Consider the following 20,855-nt stretch of genomic DNA (forward strand, 5'->3'; position numbering starts at 1 on the left):
GCCCCCTCTGCTGTGGGCCCATGTGGCCATCCCATCCAGACAATGGACTACATACTTCGTGGGTGCGAAAGGGGGCCAATCAGTCCCAATTTATACAGAATTGAACCTCTACAAATGTAATCAGACAGCTATTATTATTATTATTATTATTATTATTATTATTATTATTATTATTATTATTGTTACATGCTAAGCTGCAACCCTAGTTGCAAAGGCAGGATGCTATAAGCCCAAGGGCTCTTAACAGGGAAAATTGCCCTGTGAGGAAAGGAAACGAGGAACAATAAAATACTCTAAGATCAGTAACAACATTTAAATTAATGTTTCCTATATAAACTATAAACACATTAACAAAATAAGAAGATATATAAGATAGAATAGTGGGCTTGAGTGTACCCTCAAGCAAGAGAACTCTAACCCAAGACAGTGGAAGGCCATGGTACAAAGGCCATGGCACTACCCAAGACAAAAGAACAATGGTTTGATTTTGGAGTGTCCTTCTCCTAGAAGAGCTGCTTACCATAGCTAGAGTCTCTTCAACCCTATACAGTGGATACAAGATATAATGATCATGATTGATTCTCATGTCTGTTGGAGAAAAGCTACAGCAGTAATCTATTCCCCAAATTGTCTACAGTTAGCCCTCCTCGGCAGTTGAAGGGGATTCGTTTATTGCAAATGAATTGTAGCTGTGCTCCGTTATTATCACTCCTCATATGCTATGTGGTTCTGACTAATGTTAATGTTACTATTCTATTATCATCAGTATCGGAGTTAAAATTATTATTATTTTTTTGTATGAATATTTTTTTATTTGTTAATTTAAAACCATTCATAAAACAGTGTCTCTGAATGAGGAAACAATAACTGAAAGTACCACTAAAGTTACTACTGCATTCAAAAGTTGACTAATGTTTATTTCAATTTTGCTAAGATATAACTACAGTTGAGTTCTTTTGCACGTAGGTCAGCAGATATCCAGTGGTAAAGAATAGCTAAAGGATATTGGAAAGGGAAGATGTTGACAGTTTAAAGGTTTTAAGGCCGCTCATGAATGGCAGAGGCAAGGGACAGTGACAATGCCATATCAAGCAAGACAATGCCCTATAAGACTGACCATAATACATATGATCAGCGCCCAAGCCCCCTCTCCGCCCAAGCTAGAACCAATGAGGCCCAGGCAATGGCTGCTGATGACTGAGCAGATAGACCTATAGTATCCCCCCCACCCCCCCTCATCCCTAGCTCACAAGGGTGGTGAGTTTTCAACGACCAAAGGAACTAACGAGTTTGAGCGGGACCAAACCTTAGTCTGGCGATCACCAGTTAGGGACGTTACGGCATCGGCCACTACATTATCAGGATTGGGTCAACAGTTGAAATGTTTTCCATAGTTTTTATTATCATAGAATATGTTATTTGATTTGTTCGTATATCCGATTGATATACTTGTGTGAAAATGTACTGTAATCCCAAATACCCATTGTTATTACTAGCTAAGCTACAACCCTAGTTGAAAAAGCAGGTTGATACAAGCTCAGGGGCTCCAACAGGGAAAATAACCCAGTGAGGAAAGGAAAATAACTACATATGAGAAGTAATGAATGAAAAAATATGAAATATTTTAATTCATTGCTGTTACTGTTCTTAAGATATTTTATTTTTGTTTATTACTTCTCTTGAAGTTTTATTTATTTTCTTGTTTCCCTTCCTCGCTGGGCTAGTTTTCCCTGTTGGGGCCCTTGGGCTTATAGCATCCTGCTTTTTCAACTAAGATTGTAGTTTAGCTGGTAATGATAATAATAATTCTGTCCCTTTACCAGCCAATTGTTTTCCAATATTTGTTGATTTTGATATCTGTGCTAAGTACCTGAATGTCCAAATTCAGAAGTGTCTGTACTTATTCAAATTAAGGAACCAGATAATTAAGTTATCACCACAATTTATCAGCTGGATGAAGTTAGAGGTAACCTAAAATTAAACATCTTGTTACTCTTCAGGTTTTTCACTAAAGGTAAGTGTATAGGTTCCAACATCTCTTACGACTCCTGTCGAATGGTTGGTAGTGGTGTTGCTTTTCACCCGAGATCAGCTAGGTTCGTTCTCGATGTGAGGTAAAGATTATTTCATGTTTTAATTATATTATTATTGTTGTTGTTGTTCCAGTGATACGAGAGAACGGCCAGTGGGGTGCCTGGAACTCCTGGTCCGACTGCACAGCAAAATGCGGTTCTGGAGAGAGACTGCGACACAGATTCTGCGATTCCCCTCGACCAAGGAGCGGAGGGGAGTACTGCACGGTGAGCATTCCTCTTCAGTCGTCTTGATAGTGATAGTTCTAAGAAAGGCATCTTCTGGTGTGTTATTATTTTTAAATCTGAGATTAAAAGACATTGATGATAAGAGAATTTATAGTGGTGATTAGTATAAAAGCATAGATTTTCGTATATCCTCATATTTAAGGGATGTGATAAATTTATATATATATGTATGTATGTATGTATGTATGTATGTATGTATGAATCTTAACCCTTTAATAATCAAGTTGTCCTTCATTTAAATATATTTCATTAACTTGATTGTCTATTTCCAGGGAGACTCTGTGGAATCCTTGCCCTGCGAAGGATTGGATTGCGCAGAACCCAGCCTGTACTCGCCCCCGGCATCCACCCCAGGAGGGGAGAGATGCAGCTGTGGATGTACCTTGGAGCTGAGCCTGGGAGTGCCCATAAACATCACTGCTTCTGCTGCTGACTGTACTGGCACTGCTGTGTGGCTACTACAGGTTGTTTACAGTAGACAGTTGCTCTCCTATTAGGAAAAATGTTTATCAGCATCCCTCTCTAACATTCCCGCCTTGTCTTCCATACAGTTTGATTGTCCTTCAGTATCTCCCAGGCTCCCTGTTTCTTTCCTTTTTTTGCCAATTTGGAAACTCTCCTCTTCCCTCATCCTACTAACATTGTACTTTATCCGAAATACTTATATAAATCAACCATTTCTATTCTTCCATCATCCATATCAATATTCATTTGTACAGCTGGCTTCATTAATTCTGGTACACTGCATAGGAAGGAAAGGAGATGTCAGTGTACCGTGATTAATGAAGCCCACTGTATATCCATAATCCTGTTATTGGTTACGTCTACGCTCGGCTTTATCCTCTTGTTAACACTTTCAAACTCATTTACCAGTACTTACAGTTTTTCTTCACTATCCCCAATCATACCACACTCCAGTCAAGACTCGTTTTTATCCCACATGTTTGTACCAACTTTTACTCTCCTTTGCCACAGACCCACTTTTATAACAAGTCAAAGGTTGTTGTAATATTAAAAGTTGAATTATTATCATTATTGTTATTAATATTATTATTTTTATAAATAGGAATGGTAGTTGTATGGAGGATAGAGTAAAAGATCATAATTTAGATATGAATGAGATCATTTTAGAATAATTTTTAGATAATTTACAAATATTGAATCTCAATTATCCCCCCTTGTCCGAGACATGTAAACATTCCAAGTTGCTTTCAGGCCTCCGAAGGCGAGCGTGTCACGGCGGAAGTGGCCTGGGCAGTTTTGCGACCCGGCGCCCAGTGGCTCAAACTGAGGGATGGGGACTCACTGTCCTCTCCTCTCCTGATGCGTCTGCCTAGTCCCAAAACCGCGGATTCGTCCCCTTCGCCCCGCCAGTTGTCTCATGCCCCTCCTCAGACATCCCTGGGCAACAAGCTGGTCCTTGAGTTCCGCTCGGATATCAACGTGACCTCGGCCACCATCAACCCTGCTGCTTGGGGCTTTCTTGTTCGGGTGTCATCAACTGGTGAGTAGACACTTGATGGCCATTATTATTATTATTATTATTGTTATTATTATTATTGTTATTATTATTGTAAAATAATAATAATAATAATTATTATTATTATTATTATTATTATTATTATTATTATTATATAATAATGATAATGATAATAATAATTATTATTATTATTATTTTTACTATTATTATTATTATTATTATTAGTAGTAGTAGTAGTAGTAGTAGTAGTAGTAGTATTTTTATTATTATTATTAGTAGTAGTAGTAGTAGTAGTAGTAGTATTAGTATTATTATTATTATTATTATTATTATTGTTGAAGCCCAATGGCTTCAACAGGGAAAAATAGCCCAGTGAGGAAAGGATATAAAGAAATAATAAACTTCAAGTGAAATAATAAACAATTAAAATGAAATATTTCCAGAACAGTAAAAACATTAAAATAATCTTACCTATATAAACTATAAAGACCTCAAAAAAAAAAACCAAAACAAAAAACAAAAAACAAGAGGAAGAGAAATAAGATAGAATAGTGTGCCCGAGTGTACCCTCAAGCAAGAGAACTCTAAATACAAGACAGTGGAAGACCATGGTACACAGGCTATGGCACTACCCAAGACTAGAGAACAATTATTTGAAGTTGGAGTGTCCTAAAAGAGTTGCTTACCGTAGCTAGAGAGCCTCTTCTACCCTTACCAAGAGGAAAGTAGCCTCTGAACAATTACATTGCCTGGGAACTGTCAGCAGAATGAAGGTTTTGTGTAACTGATGTCCGAGTTTCTGGCGTCAAATTGAAACTGAATGAGGTTGTAATACGAGAATGTTATTATTGCTGTGATCATTATTTATAATGCAAACAGTTTTGTTTGGAATTAGTTATAGTTTCAAGTAAATTGTATTTTAAGCTCCTTAAATATCCGTTATCCAGTTGAAAAAAAGACATTATTATTATTATTATTTTTATTATTAGCCAAGCTACAACCCTAGTTTGAAAAGCAAGATGCTATAACCCCAAGGGCTCCAACAGGAAAAAATAGCCCAGTGAGGAAAGGAAATAAGGAAATAAATAAATGATGAGAACAAATTAACAATAAATCATTCTACAAATAGTAACAACGTCAAAACAGATATGTCATATAAACTATAAAAAGACTCATGTCAGCCTGTTCAACCTGAAAACATTTGCTGCATCTTTGAATTTTTGAAGTTCTACTGATTCAACTACCCGATTTGGAAGATCATTCCACAACTTGGTCACAGCTGGAATAAAACTTATAGAATAGTGTTTAGTATTGAGCCTCATGATGGGGAAGGCCAGGGTATAAGAATTAACTACATACCTAGTATTACGAACAGGATGGAACTGTCCAGGAAGATCTGAATGTAAAGGATGGTCTGAGTTATGAAATTGTAACCAAGAAAACCAAACATACTCATATGCAGTACAGTAGAAACTCTAAATTAAAAAGTTATGAAGTTAAATGCTTGTCTGTAAATGATGAGATAATGCAAAGAAATCAAATATAGATCCTAAAGGTTATTGTATTACTGTATCTTTTTAATTTATTGGGGTCAAAGTAGACGAAAGGCCTCATGTATAGAGAAATGAGACCTATGGGAATCTCATTGATCTTTAAAGGATATTGTACTCGTTAATTCTTAACTCTTTGGCGCCATTGGATATATTATTACCAGTTTTTTCTCTTTCCTTTATTATTTGCTGATATGAAAATCTTACAATATATGACATTACATATCAAAAGAATGGAAAATTATTCAGAAATATGATAATAAACTTTGTCAAATCTTTTTTTTTCAATAGTTTTTGTATTAAGATGAGTAAAGCCAAATGTCTAAGAGTTTGAGCGTCAAATTATTTGGGGAGGGGTCTACGGTGAAATGGTCAGAAATACGGGTTTTGTGGATGATAATGGTGTATTGGTAAACTATAAAAAGGCCTCCTTCTATTGCTCTCTATGGTGTTTCAAACTTATTTTCATGGCGTGGGAATTGCTCGGGAGTTTTATCACGCCATCCAATAACTCTATTTTCCCTCTCAATACATTCTTCAAGTTCTTCTTTTCCATACTTAAAAGTTGTAGCATCCAGTCATTTTGCTACTAAAGTTTTCATGGCATGATGATTCTTATTAGACATTAGTAAGATAATTAGGACCTTTGATCTGTAAGAAAATCATTGAAGTATAGCTGTATAATCATCATTTATCGTTCCATGTTGTCTTCAGAATCCTCACTTTAGGTCATCAACTTATTTTTTTTTTTAAATGTCCCAACCAATTCTATGTTTCCTTTTTGTTTTTGCACAGAGTAGTTTTGAATTTGAGGAAGGAAAGTAGTTTTGTGGTAGTGAATTCTATAGGAGCTAAGAAAACTGCAACAGATTTTTTATTTGAATTTTCAATCTGAATCAGTCATTGAGTGAAAAATGTTGTCTTAGGGTATCTTTAATTCATCCCAATTTATTATTGTTATGAGTATTTCCCAGAAAGCATCTTTGATATAAATGCCTGATTGATTAATGTAACATGTGAATCATCGAAGAATTTTAATCAATGCAATTATGAATCAATTTTGAAGTGAAGATAGGAACTAGTGTTGATGTGGATAGGTATTGTAATCAACAATGACTAAATCTTGATTTTCATGTTTTTCAGCGGATATTCTTGCAACGGCAGTTGGTACCATTGACAAATCAGCCCAGAGTGGAATGTACTGGAAGTTATTAGCAGGGATGCATATAGCCGCAGTGGTTTTCATTTCTGCCTTAGTCGCCGCTGTAATAGTCCTTGCCGTCTATAACTGGAGACGCTATCGCCTCTACAGACGTGCCAAGCTCATCCCTGAGTCACCTTACATAACTCCTCCCAGCACTCCTTCAAGAGATGTGACAACGGGATCCTCAACGCTTACCCTGACTGAAATCATATCACTCAAGTCTATGGTGTTCAGACCTAAGATTCCTGCATCTTTACCCCTGAGACGGAAAGGAAGCACATCGTCCTACTCTGCTCTGGATGACCGTCAACCCGAAGAGCCACGTCATTCGCTTCCCAACTCTCCTTTCCTCACCCGACGAGCCGTCACGCCGTCTGCCATCAGGAGATCGTCTTCGCAGCTTGGACGTTTCCTGAGGAAAGGCAATGGTAACTTCAAGAAGAAGAAGAGAAGGTTTGGATCTGTTGATGAATTAGAGATACGGTGCATATCTCCCATTCATGAAATACACAAGGAAGAAGATGGAGGCGGCGACAAAGAAGAGGCATCGGAAAATAAAAACAAGAACGGGGAAGACGACTCGGCGAAATACAAGGAATACCGCAAGTCCTTACTGGCGAGCGACCTCAGAGAGATGCGCTTGCCGCACAAGCTGGTAAAAGATAAGATGAACCTGGAGCGCGTTCGAAGGTGCGCCATATCAAGATCCAACTCAAATGCCACCATGAGAGGATCGTCTTCAGTCTCGGACATATCCGTCAATGGGACTGATACCGAGATGGAGTACGATTACTATGACTATGACATGGACAATGCATCAGCTGTTCCAGGGTCACTTTTTGGTCTTGACCCTTTACTACTAGCATGGGTGCCCCCTTTTTTTCCAATGGGCGGTCAGTGCACGCCCCCAGACGAGGGCATACCGCTCGACATTATTGTGAATGCGTCAGTCCACGAGGTGGAGTCAGAAGCCGTGACACCCACTGCCGACCCACCGAATCGTCCTAAAGTACTCCCTTTAGAGCATCTGAATATCCCTCCAACAGAGCCACCTCAGAATACCATGCAAATGAGCATTCGCTCAGAGGAGGCTAACGACAGAATAGAACTACAGGTGAAAGCTCCCGAGGAAACGCCAGGCCAGTTGTGTGACGATGATCCAACGCCCACCACCGAAGTATGTTCAAAGATTCTCAACCTAGATGATTTTCAATTTGCAGACGACACTGATGAAGATGAAGAACTTAGCGATTTATAGCATATCAAGGACACGATGTTTATGGTTGTAAATTTCTACTTAATGTTGTGTGACAATGACCCAACCCCTACCACCGAAGTATATTCAAAGATTCTCAACCTAGAAGATTTCCAATTTGCAGACGACACTGATGAAGATGGAGAACTGAGCCATTTACAGCGTATCAATGACACGATGTTTACAGTTGTACATTTCTACTTAATGATATGACAATGTATTAATGTCAACTTTCAAGATAAATATCACCGAAGGCATATCAGAAAACATGAAAAATGTTTTGTAAATAGCACAAGAAAAACATGATACTTTTATGCATTCCTCAAATGGTTTCTAACATTTAATAGACGACATATATTGCAATCTTCTTGTATTGAGGTTTTCAGAGATGTTAAGATATGAATGTACTATTTATTCCTGTATTTCATTGTACATTTTCTCTGATGATGTAATCCACTGGAGTTTTTATTTATAGTTCAAACTTGTAAAATGACAGGGACTGTAAGTTATGATGCTCTACAGCCGTGTTTATTTTCAATTAATTGGTTTTAATAGATAAAACAAAAACAGCATAATCTATAACATCATCCAATTACTTGCTCTAAAATTTTATGGTAAAAAGGAGTTGAATTAATACAAGTTCCAGGCTGATAGAAAGTAGATACACTAATCGTAGAGGCAGTGAGGTAATGTTGAATTGAATATATTGAAAGTAGGTTGAGGTTCTTTACTGCATCCTTTTGACTCGTAACCTCACTTTCTGCCTTTTACCTTACTTCCGTTTCTCTCAGTCTCCCCTTCTGTGGCTTTAGCTCTCCTGAATTTGTACTTTTTCTTACTAAGCAAATGCCAAGAATGCCTTGTGAACTTAAGGATGTGTATAAGTCATCTCCTTCATCATCATCATCATCAGCCATTACTACTCCACTGCAGAACAAAGGCCTCATACATGTCCTTCCACTTGCATCTGTTTATGGTCTTTCTTTGCCAGTCCGCACCCTCAAACTTCCTTAGTTCGTCGATCCATCGTCCTCTCTTCCTTCTTCTGCTTTTACAATCTCTAGGGATCCATTCTGTTATTCTTAATGTCTACCTATTGTCTTTCATTCTCATTATATGTCCTGCCCATGTCCATTTCTTTTTCTTAAAAGTTGTTAGAATATCCTCCATTTTAAGTTTACTCTCGTACCTATGTTGCTCCTTTTCTGTCTCTTAGTGTTATTCCCATTATTATTCTTACCATAGTCCTTTGAGTTGTAACTAGCTTATGTTCTAAGGCATTATTAAGGCTCCAAGTTTCTCCTTAACTTACTCTAAATTAACTTGATAACCAGAGGTAACAGGTCTAGTCAAGATTGGCTCGATATGAAGAGCAGGAGCATTTTAAATCACCGAAGGGTCTTGGTCTAAAGCACTTGCATTCTTGTCATCAAATATCAAGAATATTATTTATGTAAATATAATGCAACTTCTATTTACAGGACAAGGAAGTAATTACTTTTAACTTGAAAATAGGGATTTTGACATATGAAAAATCTATATTTGGGCTCGAGCCATGTCGTCCTGATGGAAGTTCCACGAAGGGAGCTTCTACTTGGGATATTTCTGTAAGTGATATATCACAGAATTTTACCTGTAGAGGTATCACGGGGCTACTACCCCCCGAGCGAATACAATTATACATATATTTTGTGCTGTGATAAAATGAAAGTTTTTGAAAAATAATCCAGTGAATTGGCATTAACCTCATAGAAGTGCTGACTAAATGTCTGAAAGCTTTTTGTAGTAGAAAATTAAGTCTTCATATGTGGCTTTATTACCATACATAGCTCTACAGATTTTCCCATGCTGTAGTAACGTACAGTAGTTAATGAAAGTGATATTTAGGAAGGTGTTAAATCTTCTAGACGTTTTGACCAGTATTTTCGGCTGACAGAAGTAAGCGTTTTTATTTCGTTTGAATATTTTGTTATCAGAATTCAAGCAGTTTGATTATCTTTAGTTTATAAGGTTTAAAGAAGGATTTATTCTTGTGGCAGATATTTATTTATTTGTGGATCTAGATTATTTATGTGCACGTTAGATTTTCCATTCCCTTCTAGTCAAAGTTTACTGTACTAATATATTTCAACATATTGGGATTATCTTTTCTCCAAAAAAAAAAATAAAAGAAATCTCCAAAGGGAAAATTTATCAAACTGGTCTTTGTTACCATATTTCTATTGCTTTGCAATTTGTTTGTTGCTCTATATAAATTCTCTTTGTTTACCATATACTTTTTTCTTGCAGTTAGATGTAATTCACATAATGATTTATTTTGTGTTAAAGTTTCCAATAGGGTTATGTAGTTTTATGTCTGTCAGGTCCTAAGTTGTTCTTGAATTTATTTATTTGTATAATTTTTTTATTTGTTATATAATTATTTACTGAGTTTACTTATTTAAAATTACAGCATCATATATTTGTGAAACAATATTCTTTTATAATATGCGTATGACCACAGACATACCCTAACTGCTCGGTAAACGCCTTGACCTGTGTTTGCTTTTTTACATTACTGTGCCTCACATTTCGGGATTTAGTAAATAACTTCAAGATAATTTATTTCACTTCACTTCTTAGTCTGAATATAGTAAACCATTCATCTTTTTATCGTGACTCATTCTCGGTAATAATTATATTCTTATCAGCTTTAATTGGGCATCTCAATGTGATGAAAGTATTGGGGAATATTTTTTAAAAAATCAAGAAACCAAATTGGAATTGGTTTTATGAGAAAAGATTCATCCAATGATGTTGATGGTGGCATTGTCATACCCAAAAATATTCAAAGAATATGATTTATTGTTACAAGTCAGCCACAATTCAAATGAGTAACCGTTTTGCCCTCAAATTGGCCACACGAAGTGTGTTAGGGCATCGCAGACTAGCAGGATCTTTAGCACTCATTTATTGCTTCTTGAAGAAGTTATTGTACAAAACTAGAGCAATCAATGATTTACTAAAAGAAAAAAAAATACAGTACGAAATATGAGTTATGATTAAAGGGACCTTGTATGTGGCTTGTGAATTTACACTCAATGTAAGATATATATTTACAATTATATTGCCATTCCTCTACATACAACATACAAGCAGTTAGGTTCCACGTGGATGTCTCCAAGTCAATTATCAAGTCTGACACTACCATGACTCTTAAATGCACTTGTCTCAGCACTGGAATATACTTACACGTTCTTATGACTACTCAATGTAACTTTTCTTCTAAGTAAGCAATTTCATGTAAATATCTTGAAAGTATATAAGGGATGATCGTAATTATGTATATGAGGATATACTGTATGTATTTCTTTGATTGAAAGCCTGTAAATATAGTATGGTTAATATGCAAATATTGTAAGGAGTCTTGGTTGCATCGCTTCTGTAGTCGCTGCAAAGATTCCGAGCAAAATAAGCTATACCCCCTGTTGACGTCATAGCCAATCACGTTGTGTCCCAGTACATCCCCTTACATGATTGGCCATGAAGTCATCAGGGGGTGGGGCTTATTTCTCCCGGAATCTCTGCAGCGACTATAGTTTGTAAATAAAGGTTGATATGTTTACATACTAATGAGTGAAAGTCTACATCTTCAAAAGTGTGTAAGTCAAAAACTTGTATCTATCATTAATTAGCAACTATTTACATCATCAGAGCGTTGAATTGGAGGTATACAAGTAGGAAAGGACTTACATACTGTACTGTACATATAGGCAGTTACATCATTTGAGCAATTTGTGTACTATACTGTATTTCATAATTGAGTGTTCATGGTACTTCAATGACTTTTACTTCTGGCAGTATGTTAAGAACCATATCCTCTGTATTTTTCTGTGATATGTAGAAGTTTCAGCTTTCAGTCTCATGCCAGTAATCGAAGGGACTCGGGGAATATTGTTTCAGCCCTGTGATATGTGAATCGTGTTCTGTCGTCCCTTTCCATTGTATAGTTGAATGTTATCACAAGAGACTTTTAAGGTTTGATCTAATTAATTGAACTGTGATTGCAGTCGATAGCAGGATTAGTGTCTCCTATCAGAAGTATCGTAAAAGTTGTGGCCACCTGTTTTGATCTTGGCATTTTGAAATGATCTGAAAGAAGTCTTAGTAAGGATTAGCAGTAATATCCATGAAATGCAAGGTATGGGTTAATGATGCATTATGGGTAGGAGTTGTTGGACAAGCTGATGATAAGCCTTTTGTAGTTGTATAACTAGATAATTTCATGGTTATGCAAAATAAGGCAAGATTAATTTTGCTTCTTAACCAACTGTGAGGATTTGATTTTATTCTTCAATCTTGTGACATTGAAGATTATACAAAGCATAAGGTGACACTTTCATCTTAAACAGTAATAAATACTTGTGAACACTTCGTTATCTGGTGTTAAAATCTCTTTCAGATCTCAGAATACATTTGATTCTGAGAGTCTGTGCATTTTTGTATCCTGAGATTACCATGACTGCAGATTTGGAACAAGGAATGTTTGGGATTTGAAGTTCTGATGTATTTTTCTGTTTCAAAATCAACACATATGTCACCTCAGGACATCACAAGGTCAAACTTTGTTAATGTCTTTAATGGTTAACATTCAATTGATGTATTATTTTATCATGGTTTGAATTCCACTCAGGCCGTACACAAGATTTGCGCGGGAAGGTTTCACAGATACTGGTCCACATTTATTGTTAGGGGTCACTGTTGTTTATATCCCATTATAGAATTCAGCTCCACTTTTATGAGGGGTTAATTAACTATTATGATTTTGCTTTAAGTCAATGTAACCATATTAGTGTTGTGGTAAACATATGTATGTATGATTCATTTTTACTTCTCATCATCATTGTAATTTTTTTTAATTTTGATACTACTTTTATATTACTCTCTCTCTCTCTCTCTCTCTCTCTCTCTCTCTCTCTCTCTCTCTCTCTCTCTCTCTCTCTCTCTCTCTCTCTCTCTCTCTCTCTCTCTCTCATAAATGGCACTTGTTGGCTATACTATATTTAAACTTTTATTATTTTTCCTTCTATTTGTTTATATCCTTAAGATTGATCATTGCAACTCTTTTTACCTCATCTGTAATCATCTACAGCAGTACTGTACCTCAATTTACGAGTTTAGTTTGTTTTGGGAGCAAGCATTGCAAACTTAAACAATTTTTCCGGTAAGAAATAAAGGAAATTCTCTCTATGCATTGCACACAATCATCAGCTCACATATACGCTCATTTCCGAAAGCGTTTAATGATAGTCATCAAGCAGTTTATAGTCCATAATATCAGATATTAATACAAATTAATAACTTACAAAAAAATAGTAATACTGAGAAATTAAGTCTCACTTTACCTTTGATGAGAGTCACAGCTGGCGTCATGGAGATGAGAGAGGAAGGGAAGGGGATTACTGCTTGCAGGGAGAATTGCCCTCCATGAGAGCCTTATCTGGAGTTCCTTTCCTTGAACGATATTCACTATCATTAATTGAATTACTCAATTTCAAAAAATTGAGTGTACACTTGTCCCTTTTTTTTACAATTTTGACAAGGAACCTATCTAGAGACAAGTAATTTTACCTTTTCTCTATGATAATATATAAAAGTGACCTAGCACTGTCGGTAAATAGATTCGCTGCTTGGCCCGCCGAAGTCCAGTCTGATAGATGAGTTTGTATAGAATTTTGGCAGGGTCTTCCATATTTTTAACATTCCTAAATTCTACTAGAAGCTTGGGGTTTTGTTACTTTATCTCTCCTTCTTAATTGAAACCTTATGCAACTCCAATACCATTGCTTTTAAACAAATACTGTACAGTAATGTTTTTGATGATTGTATCACCCGCTAACTACTTTTTATCAATGAGCTGAAACATTTCAATCTTGAGAAAAGGTTTCCATTGATTCATCAATGTTGGCATTCATTACGCAACATCAAATGATTTGATATCTTGTTTTTTATGTTTAGAAATCTCTTTTTACCAATCGTGGATGTTGTAGTATGATTGTACAGGTTTATCTGGTTAGCCCCATCATACCTTGTTCATCCTTTGCATTATTTTTTTTCCTCACCACTACAGTAGGTTAGTCATTTCATTACCATCTTTTTTAATCATCTTGGAGGCCAATGCAACAATGCTGTACTGTTAACTTTAAAACACAGTGCGAACTGTTTTTATAATGAACAATAGCGAACACAGCACGACAAAGAACATGTGATTTCAACTGTACTAAAAGTCAGTTCCAAAGAAGCATCGGGCATGAGATGATGCTTTTAATGCTGCTCGGAGAGTTGAATACTGGTGTATGGGCACGGCATGATAGACATCGGCACATCGAGTGCAGGTCTTGTTAGTACTTAACCTTTAGAAATTCCCATACGGTGCAAATTTTTTGCTTGCAGACCAATACAATACATTTAATCCTATTCAAACCTGTATGCTCGTATTCAAAGTTGCTCGTAACCTGAGGTACCACTGTATTACATCTAAACACCAAACTGTTTCACCTTAAACTTATTAATCATATATGAAATAGGCTGTGTATGATTGGTGGGTTTGCATGAAAAAAATATGTTTTATGTGATAAGAATGAATTCTTTACAACAGAAAACTATCAGCTGTATAGTGCCCACCTCACATATGTGCATTTGGTTTGCATAAGTTAGAAATATGTTCATTGTATAGGCCTTGTAATGTTAATTTTTTAATGATTTGTTTTTTAAACATTATTCTTCACCATATGAAGCCGTTACTAGATTGTATTCTACATCATTTCAAGATTTACTTGTGTTTGAAGTTAGTGATTTATTTATGCTCATCAATGCGTGAAACTTAAAGCTGAATCATGATCAGCGATGGAACACTGATCCATGTGTTTCTTAGCAGACTTGGATGATGTTTAATCCATGGATGTCTCTGGGTGATTTTATTAAAGAGTTGGATCTCTAGAGTAATAATGAGACATGTGTCAGAATCTTATTTAAACGATGTGTCTCATAAGTGAATGACACAGCTGTATTCGTAGATCTTTCTTGGATGAAGAGTTGTCTTGCCCTCAAGAGGGGCGACTAATCTAATCCACTGACTCACGGACATTCACACATATGCTGTGGTATGTCGGCTTTCATATTACGCCTTATCTAATGAAACCAAAGTTCAAATGCTTTACAATGATCACGTTAGTCACATTTGCCTGTCACAACTATGTACGAGTGAACTTTTATATACTATTTTAGCATAAGGTTAGTCTTCGTTACATACTGAGAGAGAAAAAGATACTTCTTGCACTCTGTTCAATTTGCCCTGGAGTCACGTTTCTCTAGTTATTACTTTACTTGTGAGTGTGTGTACGAGTGCATTTTATGACAAGACAATCTCAGTATTTCTATACTGAAAAATCATTCAGCCCAATAGACCGTAGCCTTCTGCTACTTCACAAGATTGTTCGTCCCAAATTGGGCTATTGTTGATCTAGAGGTACGTTTCAATTATTCAACTTCATTTAAAAAAAGCTCCTGTTGCAGTTGGATCTTTTATTTTCTTTGCAATTTTTTTGTCTTACAAAAACCTTGAAGTCTTCATAGGAAAAGAGCCTGGCTCAAAGTTCAGGATTAGTTAACTCATTGTTTCAGACAAAAGTTTCCAAGTTTTGCGAGAAAGCTTCAGTAATGTATGGAATTTTTCAAATTCTACGAGAAAGACGATTCAGCAAGATAGCACGGTAGGTTTGCTTTCACGGTACAGTACAGTATTATGTTATATTAATTGACTGTTCAAGTGAATCTGATGAATATTTTTTTTTTTTTTTTTTTTTTTTTTTTTTTTTTTAAATGTTAGTTAGGCCTATCCATGAAATGTAGAAAATTCTTTTAATGATGTGAGACAAAGGCCCACTATTCACCAAAGTATGTAAAGTCCTTCCTCTGTAATGTGTAAAAAGATAGAATTATGTGCTGAAAAGATTAGCATATCAAAGATTTGTAAAAGAACCAAGTATTATTGTTCTCATAACTTTGACAAGTAGATATAACATTATTGGAATGTGGTTATATTAGATTTCCAAGTTTTTTTCAGGATGGTTTTGGCAAAAGGAAAATTACCTCTTGACTTCCATAAAACAAATTTCTATTAGAAACCATTCAGATTAATTCTAAATTAGTTTACATTCTGGAATGGCCGTAGAAGAATTGCAGCGCTTTTTACTGCTGGTAAAGTGGCCGGCTTTCTAATAAAAAAAAATTAAATTAATTCCATAATCTGCTTATAATTGGATTACAGATTACAGGCTTAGAGTGGTTCTTATTGCGAGAAATTATTGAACGGCTTAGTCAGGGTGGTTCTTATTGTGAAAAATTATTGTACGGCTTAGTCGGGTGGTCCTTATCGTGAGAGATTATTAAACGGCTTAGTTGGGGTGGTTCTTATTGTGAGAAATTATTGTACAGCTTAGTCGGGGTGGTTCTTATTGTGAGAAATTGTTGTACGGGTTAGCTGGATGGGTTCTTATTGTGAGAAATTACTGTACAGCTTAGCCTGGGTGGTTCCCGTGAGAATGAATTAGTCGGGGTGTTCTTATCGTGAGATATTGTTGTACGTCTTAGTCGGGGTGGTACTTATTGTGAGAAATTATTGTACGCCTTAGTCAGATTGGTTCTTATTGTGAGAAATTATTGCACGGCTTAGATGGATTGGTTCTTATTGTGAGAAATTACTTTACAACTTAGTCGGGGTGTTTCTTGTGAGAAATCGTTGTATGGCTTAGTCGAGGTGGTTCTTATTGTGAGAAACTATTATAGGGCTTAGTCTGGGTGATCCTTATTGTGAGAAATTATTGTACGGCTTAATTGGGGTGGTTCTTATTGTGAGAAATTATTGTACGGCTTAGTCGGGGTGGTTCTTAATGTGAGAAATTATTTTACGTATGTCAAAGGTCTGTGAGTCTATTGCAGATTGTTGCTTTAGGATGAGTTATGTAGGACACAGTGCCATTTTATAAGCTGTGAGTAGGATGTAGTGCTACTGAAAGCACCAGAAAAAATGCTATTTGACCATTTGTAACCAGTCATGATTTATTTATTTATTTTAGATTCTTTAATGTGCGACTTGACACTTTTGTCCAAAGTTTTGTGTCTAATGAAGAGATTACCTGAAGCTTTTATTCTTGACAGAAGTTGTCCAAAGGGACTCGTGACTATAAAGAATATGTAACTCTATAGGTTGAGAAAGGTTATTTGCTTACAAGTTCATCAACATACAAGATTCTAGCATACTTAGAAATAAAGAATACCCATCCATGATTTTTTTTTTTCTTTTTTTTTGCTAAACACTTGTGTGCAAAATTGAGTTTACAAGTTTACGATAGTTCCAAATCATCCTTTCCGGTGGTGGTTTACAAAATTATCAGATGAAATTTGTTTCAAACCTTTTTATGATATACAAGGTTATTATTTATCCTCAAACTTAATCCTTGCAAGGTGAAGTACGTAAACATTATGAACTTTCTATTGGTTCAAATGCAATCTGAACTTTCTTGATTTAGATTCTGTACCCCCCTCCCTAAAAATTTCAGGAAGATCTTTAGAATTGTTATCATTGTAAAAATAAGAAAGTTATTAAGAAAGGAATGAAGTGTGTTCATATCTTCAATAAATACTCATTTTCTGATTTTGCAACATGGCATTCACTTGACTATGCAAGAGTGTTTTTCTTGTTTTCATGGTTGTTGTAGGCTAATAACATTTACAGCTGCTTCTTAAAGAATCAGTTTTTGTTGATAATATTTTATTATTATTATTATTACTAGTTAAGCTACATCCTTACAAGAGAAGTAATGAACAATTAAAATAAAATATCTTAAGAACAGTATCAACATTAAAATATATCTTTCAGATAAAAACTATAAAAACTTCGAAAAACAATTGGAAGATAAATGAAATAGAATATTGTGCTTAAGTGTATCCTCAAGCAAGAGAACTCAACCCCAAAGACAGTTACATTTTATAGAGGTCATGACAGCTTGTGAACTGGGTTTTTCATATAATACTAAAGAAAACACCTAATTGTGAAAAAAAAAAAAAAAAATTTGAAGGTCGTTAATTATTGTCATCGCTCTCTAAACAACAGTGATCTCATTTTTTTTTTTTCAAATGGTTAAGTGTTGTAAGAAGCTGAAATTACAAAAGACAAGACTTACGACAAATGAATTTCCATATGGTGATTAAAATGACACCTGGTTTTTATGAAGTCATAGTTCAGACACTTGCGTTTTTAGTGTACTGTACTTATTTTGTAAGGTATAAGTCTCCTGGTTTTTACACTAGTGCCAAGATGATTAATGAGTTTTAAAATGTTCAGTGTTCAAATTTCACACAGTTATGTAAAGTATTTATGACTAATTTAGTTAAGATTGTCTTTTTTTTTCTTTTTTTTGTCTTTTTTAGATAAAAGCCCTCATGAATCTATTTTGTTATTCTGATCCTTTTGAGTTATGAAAGTTTGATTTTTCAAAGTAATGAAATTGCAAGGAATAATTACAGACCTATGATACTGTAAGAGAGTAAATCTTTTTAGATTTACTATATTATAAAAAAAACCCCTTTCCATTGGCAAATTTGTTTCATGAAAAGATAAGGCATAAGATTTCAAACGATAATTATTTACTGTACTGTTTCTTAAAACTAGTTTTCAGAGGCTTTATTGTTTTGTGTTTCAATTCAAAATCATTGACATTGAATTTTTGAGTCTTCAGAAATAAAGGAGATATGCTAATCTTCTTCCTTAAAAGAACTCAACACCTACAGTAAGCCTTTTGTGACACAGGGTGAGCAGTAGTTGAGTCTATCCAAATCTTCTAGTCAATTATGTCGCTTTCCTCACCTACCACTTATAAAGTAAACATTCCGTGGCCCATCGTAAATGACACCATTGGTGCATTGCACTGGTCCCTCGGCCCACACCGCATTGCTCTCTGCCTTCAGTCTCTTTCTTTATAACCGTCCAACTCCTCTAACTTCACCTGGCTCTAAACTTTAGTCGAGCCCTGTGAGATCCTCGAACTGTTATTCGATGGTCTCTTCAGGGTACTATGCGATGAGAATCCTCCTCAACTGATGGACCAACGTTTTGAACTGTGCCGTGCTCCAACTGCAAGGTAGAGACATTTTCGGTCAGCTTTCGTAGACTAAAAGTCTGACCCTATTCAAGCCAGTCCTTAAAAACTAGAAGTGTATACTGTAACTTTTTTCTACTCCACCCTTGAGGGACGAAAATTGCAACCTGTTCTAGATCACTTCTTTTAGACTTCAGAGGTGTAAATTCATGACCTTTCAGAAAATCTAGTCCTATTGATCAAACCACACAGGCTAGACTTCTTGAGCACTCGTAGTGTTTTCTTAAAGAGAGGAGTAATTTCCGAACTGTAATGTATCATATTTGGTGTAAATTTCCTTCTCTTTTTAACAAATGTATTGATGTCACAAATGTTATTTTTCACAGTCCGCTAGACAAGACAAAGTTCTTATTGTTAAGGTATAAGAGGAGAGAGAGAGAAAGGTAAAGGTGGCTGAAACGTATAAACACACATCAGATTAAATGTGAAATGACTGATAATTTTGTTTTATTTTCCCATATAGTATTATTATTATTATCATTATTATTATTATTAGCTAAGCTACAACCCTAATTGGAAAATCAAGATGCTAAAATCCCAGGGCTCCAACGGGGAAAATAGCTCAAAAAGAAAAGGAAACATAGAATAGTGTACCCTCAAGCAACAAAACTCTACTCCAAGACAGCGGAAGGCCGTGTTACAGAGGCTACGGCACTACCCGAGACTAGAGAACGATGGTTTAATATTGGAGTGTCTTCCTCATAGAAGAGCTACTTGCCATAGTTGAAGTCTCTCCTCTACCCTACTAAGTGGAAAGTAGTCACTTAACAATTACAGTACAGTAGTTAACCCCTGGAGTGAAGAAGTACAGTTTTGTAATCTATGTGTTGGCAGGTTATGAGGACAGGAGAATGTGAAAAAGATTAGGCTTCGCTATTTGATGACTGTGTTGGCAAAGGGAAAATTAGCCGTAACGAGAGAGGGATGCAATGCAGTAGTGTCTGGCCAGTCAAAGGACACAATAACTAGTAGTATCTCAACCTTGGCCAACTCACTACGCCGTTACCGAAGTCCTAAATTACGTCACATGTCCCAGTTGTGGTCACTGGATCATTTAGCAGCCGTCACCCATCCAAATACAGACCAGTTCCAATATCGTCCAACTTCAGAGATAAAGAGACCATATATATATATATATATATATATATATATATATATATATATATATATATATATATATATATATATATATATATATATATATATATATATATATATATATATATATATATATTACTATCGTATGTGACCCGCCAAAAATTATGGTTAAATATTTATATAGATATGCACACACATTCAACACTTCTCATACCCTGCCCCTTAACTTACTACCTCTTGAAGTACCACTTCTCACCAGGGTAAGAGTACTCCCTCTCCTTCTTACCCGAAATTCATGCCTATTACAATGCCACTTAGCATGACAGTATATATATATATATATATATATATATATATATATATATATATATATATATATATATATATATATATATATATATATATACATATATATATACACATATATATAAATACATACATATATATATATATATATATATATATATATATATATATATATATATATATATATATATATATATATATATATTGTGAAGAATTTTCTTCACTCTTCTTCTTTTAATCGTATTTTTAGCTCTCTTCTACTAATACTATAGCTACCCCTTAAACATTCTCTCCTACATCTAGTTTTCTTTAACGAAACATAGGGAGGACTAACCTAAACTTGTTGACAGTGGCGCACGCCATGCTCGTGACGTCACAGCGTATATACGCACGTTAGAGGGCCTTGGTTGTAACCCCGGCGTATGTTGGTTCTTTCCTTAAGC

At 35.4% G+C, this 20,855-nt stretch overlaps 1 protein-coding gene across 1 annotated transcript in view; it reads left to right on the forward strand.

Moving 5' to 3' along the window:
* The window catches only part of gogo (golden goal), a 55,470-nt gene extending 46,000 nt beyond the window's left edge, over positions 1 to 9,470 (forward strand). Inside the window, exons 2-5 of the mRNA XM_068394307.1 lie at positions 2,167 to 2,300; positions 2,594 to 2,785; positions 3,537 to 3,825; positions 6,495 to 9,470. Of these exons, the coding sequence (XP_068250408.1) occupies positions 2,167 to 2,300; positions 2,594 to 2,785; positions 3,537 to 3,825; positions 6,495 to 7,813 (1,934 nt within the window). The 3' untranslated portion in view covers positions 7,814 to 9,470. The remainder of the gene's footprint in view (positions 1 to 2,166; positions 2,301 to 2,593; positions 2,786 to 3,536; positions 3,826 to 6,494) is intronic.
* Positions 9,471 to 20,855: the final 11,385 nt, after the last annotated feature.

This window comes from Palaemon carinicauda, chromosome 19 (assembly GCF_036898095.1).
Source record: "Palaemon carinicauda isolate YSFRI2023 chromosome 19, ASM3689809v2, whole genome shotgun sequence".
NCBI lineage: Eukaryota > Metazoa > Arthropoda > Malacostraca > Decapoda > Palaemonidae > Palaemon > Palaemon carinicauda.